We start from the raw sequence: 12,179 nt of genomic DNA on the forward strand, positions 1-12,179 counted from the left end.
TCAGCGCCTGCTGCTTCCCCCGCTTATCGCCACTTCCAGTTATCACCACTCCCAACACTGTAACATGGCTGTTGCTCTCTGATGCTTTCCCCCCACCACCTCCTCGTGCTTTTCGCAGTACTTAGCTTGTGTGGCTCCTTCTGTTTCTCTTGCCCTTCACAGAATGACGGACTGGATCCTGGCCGGTTGGCACGTTCACTTTCTTCAGTGGGGTGAACAGCTTCGTCAAAACAACTTGGGTGTTACTCTCATGGCTTTGGCACACGCTGATGGTGTTATTAGTCTGTTTGCCAGCTTGCTAGCTGAATTGAGTAGTTGGCTAATTCTCCGTTTCAATAAAGGATTTGACTTCTTTAATAATGTTCATTTGTTGCTGAGTCCTAAAGAGTTGGTGATTCAATCCAAAGAGCAGGTTTTTGAAGCTGTTCTTTCTAGAACCCAAATGTTCCAAAACGTAAACTAAGCATACATTTTAATAACATTATTTTGATCTGCAACCTTTATTCATTTTTTTCTAATTCCCCGGAGACAGCATGGTGGAGTACAGAGAGCTGGGAGAGGATCTCTGCGCTCCCTTCTTCTAAGTCTTTATCCTTTAATGACCTTAAAGAAGTGATTTACCATTCTGACTGAGTCTCTTTGTCTATAGATTTAGTGTCAGTTGGGCAGAAATAAGAGTAGGTCCAGGAATGGAAACAAAAGGAACTACCCAGAGGCAGGTGTAACAGGGTCAAGAAACTGGAAAAACTTAGATGAGCAGCCACGTGTTGCTTCTGTAATCTACCTGTGATAGGTCTTTCTTTTCAACCTCCCGCCTGCTGACCAGAAGAGAAAAAAAAATGAACCAAATGTCCATTTCGTGGTTGAAATTTGTTTTTTAAATTTTGGGGGTTTTTCTGTTTGTTTGCTAAACAGATACTTATTCTCATCCAACAAGCAAATTAAACAATCAATTAAGCAATTATGTTAATTGAGTGATTAAACAGTTATGTGAGTTAACAGGAGGGAAGACTTGCCCTACACTAATGCAGGGATGAGGTCAACGAGGACAGTGCCTCCTTGTGCCTTGAGTTCCTGTCTAAGGAACTTTTGCTTACTGATTCTTCCCTCCAATCTCTACAAGGGGTCGTAGTCTCCTTATGGTTCATGTATACACCTCTAGTTCAGGGCACTCTGGGAACATGCTGTGAAGCCAATTTCATTGATCCTAGTTTGATGTTATAAAGTAAATTTTCCTTTTAATAAATAGCCTCTTGCTGAATAAAATAGCTCAGGCTCTCAGAAAGCACCCCTTCCCCTGCCCTCGCTGTCCTCTGTAGCATCTGGGCACTGGAGGAAGGGAACTTATGTGTTCCCTAGAAGAAAGAAAGAGTTGTTGTCCTCTGATTCTTCTGGTCTTTGGGTGATGTTCATTGTCTACTTGGGTGCTGCTTGTCAGTGAAAAGAACTTGATCTTGGCTGACTTACCTTTGTTATAACCCAGACATGCTCCTTGGCATATATGGTTTGAGCTCAGCTTCCAGGAGCTCCAGAGCTCTAATCCAGCTTACAGCACCAGTGGTGTCCCTAGTCAGGGAGGAGGGTCTCTGGCTCTCAGCACAGGGTCCACACCACATGGGAACTTAGGGTAGCTTAAGAAATCCCACACCATTCCCTACTTAACTGAGCTGGGCTGTCCCAGATCTCTTGCCCTCAGTGGTTCATCCCTTTCTTGACTCTACATCTTAATTTTTACTTCCCTATTTTTTCTTTCTTCTGTTAGGACAAGAATGTCTTTGGCTTTGCAGTCAAAAGCTGTCTTGTCTGGGTGTTGAGAACATTCTATGATCAGGTTCCTTCAGAACTAATTAGAGAGATCAAGGAACTGAGCGAATCTTTCCTCAAGACAATTTCTCTCTTTCCTAGATTCTGCTTGCAAAATCCCATTTTTCCTACAAAAAGCTGAAAATTACCTTACTCTTTCTCTTTGCATGCCTCTAAATTTTGTCTTCTCTACTTCTCCCTTAAACACACCCACCTAACTCTAACTAACCACTCGCCCTTCCCCCCACCACACCTCTCCGGCTACCCCCACAGCAAGGCGTCCTGAGTCAACCAGGGCAAAGGTACTATATTTGGAAAGACAAAAGAGAAAAGCACCTTACTACTTTTTTTCCAAAAATACCCTTGACTGTATAGGAATACCCTTGACAGTATAGAAATAAGCAGGATAATGTGTTTATAGGACAGTGAGAAATGAATCTGAGGGGCAAGGAAAACAAGGTTGGCTGCTCAGCATCCTTGAAGGTCACCCGGAGGATTCTAGTTTGTTTGTGGTTGTTTAAGAGGCCTGTGAGAGTAAAAGCAGAATTTAAAAAGATCAAGATGCTGGGGATGGCTGTGGCATAAAAGGAGGAAAATTAGGAGTAGCTTGTGGCACCGGAAAGAATCTGGAGTCAGACAGACCCCAGTTAAAGCCCAGATTGCATTTTGCTATCTGTGTTATGGTGGGCAGGTTTTTTAATCCCAGTTTTCTTATCTGTGAAAGGGAAATAATAGCTGCTTCATAACTAAATGGGAATTAAATATGATAGTAACTAAATGGGAGTTAAATATGATAGCACAAAAAACGTACCTATATGCTGGGTGCTGAGTAAAGTTTAGTAGCTTTCCTTCCTGTCATCTTTGCTGGAAAGCTGTAATAATCCAGCTATGATTGGTTAAAGATCTGGAGGACGGTGCTGGCAATGAGAATTGGAAGGGAGGGTCCAGTACAAGAAACATTCCAAAGAAGAAGCTTCAGAACTTTGAGACTGATAGCATCAAGATGGTGAGTCATAGATGACCTTGAAATTGCTTAATCTGGGGGCACCTGGGTGGCTCAGTTGGTTAAGCAGCTGCCTTTGGCTCAGGCATGGGATCAAACCCTGAACTGGGCTCCCTGCTCAGTGGGGAGTCTGCTTCTCTCCCTGTCTCTGCTTGCTGCTCCCCCTGCTTGTGCTCTCTCTCTCTGTGTGTGTCAAATAAATAAAATCTTTAAAAAAATAAAATTAAAAAGTTGCTTAATCTGGAGGGGGTGCTTGTTAAGGGAGAGGGTGAGTTGGGACATTTTAGAGTGACCCAGGTACAGATAGTTGTACGTGTGGGATCTGAGGTCAAGGGAGAGGACAGAGCCTGGGAAGAGATTTGGGAGCTCAATGGAATAGATAGTTTTTGAGTACGTACTCCCTATGGGTCCCTGGATAATGACAAATAAAGCATTATCTGGCCATGCAGGAATATGTGACATGTGAGGGGATATTTATTAAGACTATGTTTCTTTAAAAAAAGAATTAATGTAACCATAAAAAGATGTAGAACACCTGGAATATAGGATAATTGATTTTACATCTGTGTGAGAAATCATTTAGGAGGAGAAAAAAGTACATACCAGAAATCTGGGGTAGAATAGTAATGGTAACTGAGCACTTTTAGATCTCGGCTAAATTACTGTATTTCCTGGGGGGGGAGGGGAAGGCAAGGGTCATATAGTTTATATATTATTATATAGTTATATAGTATTATATAGTATGATATATAGTATTATATATTTATATATATTATTATATAGTTTATATATTATTAGATTAACGGAAGCAAACTGATCTGGAGAGAGGCCTATTACACAATTCTAGGATAATTTTAGTACTTGAATCCTCATGAAAGGTACAGTGGTTATGGATATGATAATGGATGACCTCTTTAACCCTTTAAATGGATTTTGAAGAAGACATAGTAACCTTTTAAAAATATCAATCCTTGATAAAAACAAGGGCATGACATTAAAGAGTCACTGGTGAAGGCATTTTGCAGGCTTCTCATTTACTTTGATTCAGGGACTTGCTTCCTGAAGTTCAAATTTTAAATGTTAATAAAACAAAGGGAACCTAAAGGAACATAAGGCCTCTTGTCCCTTAGGCTGCACTGCCCACACATGTTATTTCAAGTTTACTTTTGGCAGGGCCAGTATGACAGATGTTTAAAGGTCTCATAGTCTGGGGTCATTGATTCAGGATAATCCCATTGTTTTTATCCTGGAGGTTCCCAACCTTTAGTGTGCTTGGGAGTTTCAAAGGATGCTCATTGAAAATACACATTCCTGGGCACCTGGGTGGCTCAGTTGGTTGAGCATCTGCCTTCAGCTCAGGTCATGATCCCAGGGTCCTGGGATCGAGCCCTCCATCAGGCTCCTTACTCCTTGGGGAGTCTGCTTCTCTTTCTGTCCCTCCCCTCTGCCTATGCATTCACACTCTCTCTCTCATGCTCTCTCTTATTCCCTTTCTCAAATAAATAAATAAAATCTTTTTTAAAAAATAAAATGCATATTCCGTATCCCCACCCACAAGAGATTCTGATTTAATCTAATATGCGTCCCAGAAATCTGCATTTTATTTTTTTTTCTTAAATTTTTTAAAGATTTTATTTATTTATTTGACAGACAGAGATCACAAGACAGATCAGAGAGGCAGGCAGAGAGAGAGAGGAAGGGAAGAAGGCTCCCCGCTGAGCAGAGAGCCCGATGCGGGACTTGATCCCAGGACCCTGGGATCATGACCCGAGCTGAAGGCAGAGGCTTTAACCCACTGAGCCACCCAGGCGCCCCAATCTGCATTTTAATAGGCATTGCAAGTGATCTTGGGGCAGGTGGTCCTCCTGTCACATTTAGGGAAACTGTTAGAAGTCAGATGAGTTTATGTCAGAGTTACAAAAACTGAGGAGTGTTACTCGTATTTTTACCTCTGAATGGAATGGAGCAAAGGGTTGCCTTTGGGTACACCAAAGTATTTCTCAGAAAGAACTTTTTATCTGCTTAAGTGTTTGGAGAAGTACCAAGAACCCAAAGTTTGTTTCATATAGCATGCATTTTTTTTTTCTTAAGATGTATGGTCACTGTCTTACTCAGCTGGGGCTGTCAGCAAAGTACCATAGACTGCCTTAAACAACAAAAGTGTTTTTTTCTCACAGTTGTGAGGGTCAGAAGTCTGAGATCATGGTGCCAGTATGGTCAGTTTCCAGTGAAAGCTCTCTCTTCCTGGCTTGCAGGTGGCTATTTTCTTGCTGGGTCCTCCCCTAGTGGATGGAAGTGGGGTGGGGAACTTGAGGTGGGGAGACAGAAGGAGGGAAAGAACATGAGACCTCTCTGCTGTTTCTTCTCGCAAGGGCACTGATCCCATCATGCAGGCTCTCCCCTCATAACCTCATCTAATCATAATTGCCTCCAAACCTCCCAAAGGCTCATCCCCAGATGCCATCACATTGGGGATTGGGGCTTAAACATACGGTTTCTGGGGGAACCAGTTCAGTCCACAGCAGACAGATATTACCAGCAATCCATATCAGCCTGAGCTTACACTGGTACTTGTAGAGCATCTGGTTTAGGTCAGTGGTCACTTCAGTGCTCTGACAAGAAAGAAGGCCCTGTGCAGTGGACCCTTGCAGGGCTGAATGAGTCAACCCACTGGATGAGGATCTGAAGGTAAGAAACTGTCTGGCAAAATGATTTTAGTGTTAGTATTACTAAAGCGAAGCATCCTCTCCCTTTCACCCTCATTCCTTCCTTATTTCTCATGCTAGAGGAGATGCATTGTCAAGACCAGCTGAGATTGGGGCCATGTTTATGATTGTGGACAAGTTGAATTCAGTGTGACTCACACCATTCTATCATTCCAGATTAATGATGGGTCCCAGAAATCTGCATTATAATAGGCACTCCAGATGATCCTGGGGCAGGTGGTCCTCATGTCACATTTAGAGAAACGGTGTTAGAAATCTTTTTATTTTCAAAGTCACTTCCTACATGAATCCACCATGAAGATAAGTAGCATTAGGTCAGCTCTTTTATTTTGAAATAGGTGTATAATTTGTTCTAATTCAGAAATTGACTTCACACTTAACTCAGTGTTAGAATATTTTAAAGATAAAATCAAAATGACTCATGTGATATGTGTTGTATAGTACTAATACGCCACATTTCAGCACAAATACACAATATGGAGACATTAGTTCTAAGAGAGGAAGAGATACTAAGAAAAAAACTTCTACATACTAAGAAATGTAAAGAAATATTCATTAAAAATCATATTCCAGTATTTTAAAATCACACTCTTTGGAGAGAAAAGGTGGGGTTTTTATAAGTGATTTTTGTTGTAGATAGCAATCATTAGATAAAAAGCCCTGTCCATTAAGATGTGACACCTTAATAATGAGTTTATTTCCCCCAAGATAATGTATTTGAGTATAGACTGGAACTCTTCAAACATATATACTCTGCAAATATCTTCTGCAGTTATAGAAAATGTTAGTATCATTGGTAAGCACAAAATTCATCTTTTATGCCATATGGAAATTCTAGCCATATGAGGAGTTCCAATTTGTAGCTTCATAGTAAAAATATGAACCCAGTAAGTCAGTACCATTCGGAGTAAAAAAACATACTCCCCTGCCACAGTAACAGTATTTATCAGATTTGTTTAAAACCTTGTAATAGGGGGCGCCTAGGTGGCTCAGTTGGTTAAGCCACTGCTTTCAGCTCAGGTCATGATCCCAGAGTCCTGGGATCTAGTCCCGCATCCGGCTCTCTGCTCCATGGGGAGTCTGCTCCCTCTGACCTTCTCCCCTCTCATGCTCTCTCTCAAATAAATAAATAAATAAAATATTAAAAAAATAAAACCTTATAATAGAGTTTGGTCTTGAAACAAAGCTTTCTTTGATGCAGTTCAGTGAATGCTATTTCCCAGTTCTTGTCCACCTAAAAGTCATCCTCATACCAACACACACACACTCACACACACACACACACACACACACACACACAACACACCACAGCCCCAATCCAGTCTTGCACCTCTGTGTCTCCCACATTCACCATACACTCCACACACCTCACTCAGCATGCTACCCTACACAACATATATCCATTCTACACTGATAGGGCATTTCATTAGTTTCAGAAAGATTATAATGTAATGGTTGCCAATAAGCACCCATATTTAAAAACTTTTGTCGGGGCGCCTGGGTGGCTCAGTTGGTGTAGCCGCTGCCTTCGGCTCAGGTCATGATCCCAGGGTCCTGGGATCAAGTCCCGCATCAGGCTCCTTGCTCAGGGGGGAGCCTGCTTCTCTCTCTGCCTCTGCCTGCCGCTTTGCCTGCTTGTGCTCTCTCTCTGACAAATAAATAAATAAAATCTAAAAAAAAAAATATTTTGTCAACTAAGGGATTAAAATATATAAGCATTAAAAACATGAATTTTATTCTTATTTATTTTTACTTTTTTATTTTAATTTTTTATTTTTAAAAATTTCTTTTCAGTGTTCCAGGATTCATTGTTTATGCACCACACCCAGTGCTCCATACAATACATGCCCTCCATAATACCCACCACCAGGCTCACCCAAATTCCCACCCCCTCCTCTCAAAAACCCTCAGTTTGTTTCTCAGAGTCCACAGTCTCTCATGGTTCGTCTCCCCCTCTAATTTCCCCCAACTCACTTCTCCTCTCCATCTTCCCATATCCTCCATGTTATTCCTTATGCTCCACAAATAAGTGAAACCATATGATAATTGACTCTCTCTGCTTGACTTAATTCACTCAGCATAATCTCTTCCAGTCCTGTCCATGTTGATACAAAAGTTGGGTGTTCATCCTTTCTGATGGAGGCATAATACTCCATTGTATATATGGACCATATCTTCTTTATCCATTCGTCCGTTGAAGGGCATCTTGGTTCTTTCCACAGTTTGGCGACTATGGCCATTGCTGCTATGAACATTGGGGTGTATATGGCCCTTCTTTTCACTACGTCTGTATCTTTGGGGTAAATACCCAATAGTGCAATTGCAGGGTCATAGGGTAGCTCTATTTTTAATTTCTTAAGGAATCTCCACATTGTTTTCCAAAGTGGCTGTACCAACTTGCATTCCCACCAACAGTATGGGAGAGTTCCCATTTCTCCACATCCTCTCCAACACTTGTTGTTTCCTGTCTTGTTAATTTTGGCCATTCTAACTGGTGTAAGGTGGTATCTCAATGTGGTTTTGATTTGAATCTCCCTGATGGCTAGTGATGATGAACAATTTTTCATGTGTCTGTTAGCATTTGTATGTCTTCTTTGGAGAAGTGTCTGTTCATGTCTTCTGTCCATTTTTTGATATGATTGTTTTGTTTGTGTTGAGTTTGAGGAGTTCTTTATAGATCTTGGATATCAGCCCTTTGTCTGTAGTGTCATTTGCAAATATCTTCTCCCATTCCGTGGGTTGCCTCTTTGTTTTGTTGACTGTTTCCTTTGCTGTGCAGAAGCTTTTGATCTTGATGAAGTCCCAAAAGTTCATTTTTGCTTTTGTTTCCTTTGCCGTTGGAGACATATCTTGAAAGAAGTTGCTGTGGCCGATGTTGAAGAGGTTACTGCCTATGTTCTCCTCTAGGATTCTGATGGATTCTTGCCTCACATTGAGGTCTTTTGTTCATTTCAAGTTCATCCTTGTGTATGGTGTAAGAGAATGGTCAAGTTTCATTCTTCTACACATAGCTGTCCAATTTACCCAGTACCATTTATTGATGAGACTGTCTATTTTCCACTGTATATTTTTTTCCTGCTTTGTCGAAGATTATTTGACCATAAAGTTGAAGGTTCATATCTGGGCTCTCTACTGTGTTTATTTTTTACTTTTTAAAAGATTTTATTTATTTGAGAGTGAAAGCGTGCACAAACAGGGGGGAAGGGCAGGCAGAGGGAGAAGCAGACTTCCCACTAAGCAGGGAGCCCAATGTGGGCTCGATCCCAGGACCCTGAGATCATGATTTGAGCTGAAGGCAGACACTTAACCCACTGAACCACCCAGGCACCTATGATGCATTTTATTTTTAATAAAAATATTCAAACTGTGGTTAAAAGTATTCAAAATATGCAAAAGGATATAAGTGAAGAGCAAAAATCTCCCTTCTATGGCTCCTAAGTTCTACTGCTTAGAGCCCAGTATAACTATAATTAAAAGCCTCTTGTGTTGCTTTCTGGAAATTGCTACAAATGCATAGGTATGTCTGTGCATACATGGGTGTGCATATTTATGTACATATATAAAGATGTATATATATATAAATGCCACATTTATTTAATTTTAAAAAGTTGACCACCTGACACTAGTTGAGCAGCTAGAATGGGGTGCCAGGCTAGCACTGTTGTCCTTGGAGTTAACATGCCTCTCTGGAACTCTTTGGTTATCACCTCTGAAGACCTAGGTTTGCCTGGCCACATTCCCTTGGTCTCCATATGGGAAGCCTTCTGCACTCCTCTCTTGGTTTGAGATCAACAGAGGTGAGAATGGAGCGGGGGCTGGTAACTCTCTCTGATTTCTTCTGCTCCCATGCCCCCAGGGAGAGGAACAGTGTCCCCTTTAGCTAGTTTTCAGCCCCTGACTCTATGAATATTGTTTTATCAATGGTGGAAAGTATTTCTGGAATATATATTACAGAAAGAAAGCATTTTTCTCCCTCAGCCATTCACTTTTAACTTGCCACTATTATTTGCTTCAAAAGTCGGTAATGTAAAAAGAGCTTTATCTGGTATTTTTGGTTGCAACTCACAGAAAACAAAAATCACAGATATTTTAAAGGAGCTTATCTTGAGCATTTCAGTCAGCAAGAATGTTAGAACTGGCTAAGGGTGAAGATGCAGATTTGTATTTATAATAACAGCCATTTAAATAGTAAAAGTAATCACAATGTTAAAAAAAGTAATCACAGTGTTAAAAATTATGTTGTTTATTTAGCATCATTTTTCAGAGACTCAGAACTTCTAAAAAAGCTTTTTGTTCAATGTGCTAATGAGGAAACTCTGGAGCATTTTGTAAATTTCCATTTTACATCTGGGGTAAAGAAGTCCAAAGAAGTAAATTTACTCACCATCATAGAAATTAAAATGTGAACCTGAATCACTGTACACATCAATTTAATGACATCACTTTCATAATGCAGCAAAATCTCAATGAATGTGGTAGATATTAGGTACATTGTTTTGGATATTACAATTAGTGTACAGTTGCTTTGTTGATAAAATAATAGTAGAGATTTTTTTTTTTTTTTAAGATTTTATTTATTTATTTGACAGAGAGAAATCACAAGTAGGCAGAGAGGCAGGCAGAGAGAGAGGAGGAAGCAGGCTCCCTGCCGAGCAGAAAGCCCGATGTGGGGCTTGAACCCAGGACCTGGGATCATGACCTGAGCCGAAGGCAGTGGCTTAACCCACTGAGCCACCCAGGCGCCCCATGATTTTTTTTTTTTAAGAGAGATGGGGAGGGGGTTGGGTAGGGGCAGAGGGTAAGGGAGAGAGAAAGGGAGAGAGAGAGAATCTTAAGCAGCCTCCTTGCCTAGTGTGAAGCTGGATGTGAGGCTTCGGGCTTGATCTCACAACCCTGAGGTCATGACCTGAGCTAAAATCAAGAGTCAGAGGCTTAGCTGACTGAGCCACCCAGGTGCCCCAATAAGTAGTGATTTTTAAACCATAAATCATTCTATATCGTTTTACTTCAAAGAGGCAATTATATAATATTGGTAATTAAACAACTCATTACAAAGTCACAGTTATTTTCAACAAAGCAAGTTAGGTTTTTGGGGGGGGGGGGGGGGGGCAGAGGCAAGATACCCTTAAGAGAAAAAGATAACATAGGTAAGATCCTGAAAGATCCTTGGCCTAAATCCTAAGCTCCCCTCCCCTGCCCCCATCAATTATTTTACTTAGGTAAAAATAAGCAATGACTTGAGAGGATTCTTCTGTCCTAATTCTTGAAAAATTTGCTTTCTTTAGCCTCAAATCCTAGTGCTTTGGTGCCAAGAACCTGCTAGACCTCTATTTTCAAGACTTTTAAGACTAGTATGGTTATTTATACGAGGTCCAGTGAGTTCCATCTTTACCAGAGCCACAAGGGAAGCATGGATGTCTGGACATTGTTTATATTATTATTTCTTCCAAATGCCATTTTCTTTTGAACAGGAACCCTCGTTCTGATAGGCTGTAGGCCCCTCTCTGGGCCCAAGCAGCCCATATTAGGTACAGGTGTTAATTTCAGTTGCCTTGTTTAGCAACTGACCCAGCTGCCCGCGGGCCCGCAGGTCAGCTGTAGGTGTTGCCTACTTAGAAAGGGCTGGATCTGTGGGAGGAAGCAATAAGCCCTAATAGTCTACAGTTGCTTTTCATTGCTGCTGATTAGGTCCACGGAGGGAAGCCCATCCCTCAGGCGCAAGACGGTGATGCGGGAGAAGGGCCGGCGCCAGGCGGTACGAGGCCCGGCTTTCATGTTTAATGACCGGGGCACGAGCCTTACCGCCGAGGAGGAGCGCTTCCTGGACGCTGCGGAGTATGGCAACATCCCTGTGGTGCGCAAGATGCTGGAGGAGTCCAAGACGCTGAACGTCAACTGCGTGGACTACATGGGCCAGAACGCGCTGCAGCTGGCCGTCGGCAACGAGCACCTGGAGGTGACGGAGCTGCTGCTCAAGAAGGAGAACCTGGCGCGAATCGGCGATGCCCTGCTGCTTGCCATCAGCAAGGGCTACGTGCGCATCGTGGAAGCCATCCTGAACCACCCTGGCTTCGCGGCCAGCAAGCGCCTGACCCTGAGTCCTTGTGAGCAGGAGCTCCAGGACGACGACTTTTACGCCTACGACGAGGACGGCACGCGCTTCTCGCCCGACATCACGCCCATCATCCTGGCGGCGCACTGCCAGAAGTACGAGGTGGTCCACATGCTGCTGATGAAGGGCGCCAGGATCGAGCGGCCGCACGACTATTTCTGCAAGTGCGGAGACTGCATGGAGAAGCAGAGGCACGACTCTTTCAGCCACTCACGCTCGAGGATCAATGCCTACAAGGGGCTGGCAAGCCCCGCGTACCTGTCCTTGTCTAGTGAGGACCCGGTGCTCACCGCCCTGGAGCTCAGCAACGAGCTGGCCAAGCTAGCCAACATAGAGAAGGAGTTCAAGGTAAGCTCCGCGCTCCACCCCGGCTACCCTGCACGCTCATCTGCTTTCCTGCTGCCGCCTGGTGCCTTCCAAAGTTTGCTCTGGAATCAGTTTTGCCCAGCGGATTCAAAATAATGAGGGATTGGAAATGTCGTTCAGAAATGATTCGATGATTTCCCCCTCTCGGCATGGTGCTGTGATAAATTCG

General features: G+C 42.6%; 1 protein-coding gene across 1 annotated transcript in view; it reads left to right on the forward strand.

The window, feature by feature from the left end:
• The window catches only part of LOC111157236 (transient receptor potential cation channel subfamily C member 3), a 70,060-nt gene that overhangs the window by 8,946 nt on the left and 48,935 nt on the right, over positions 1–12,179 (forward strand). Inside the window, exon 2 of the mRNA XM_022518516.1 lies at positions 11,221–11,992. Coding sequence (XP_022374224.1) covers positions 11,221–11,992 — 772 coding nt within the window. The remainder of the gene's footprint in view (positions 1–11,220; positions 11,993–12,179) is intronic.

This window comes from Enhydra lutris, unplaced genomic scaffold, assembly GCF_002288905.1.
Source record: "Enhydra lutris kenyoni isolate GAN:26980312 unplaced genomic scaffold, ASM228890v2 scaffoldscaffold3, whole genome shotgun sequence".
In the NCBI taxonomy this organism is placed as follows: Eukaryota; Metazoa; Chordata; class Mammalia; order Carnivora; family Mustelidae; genus Enhydra; species Enhydra lutris.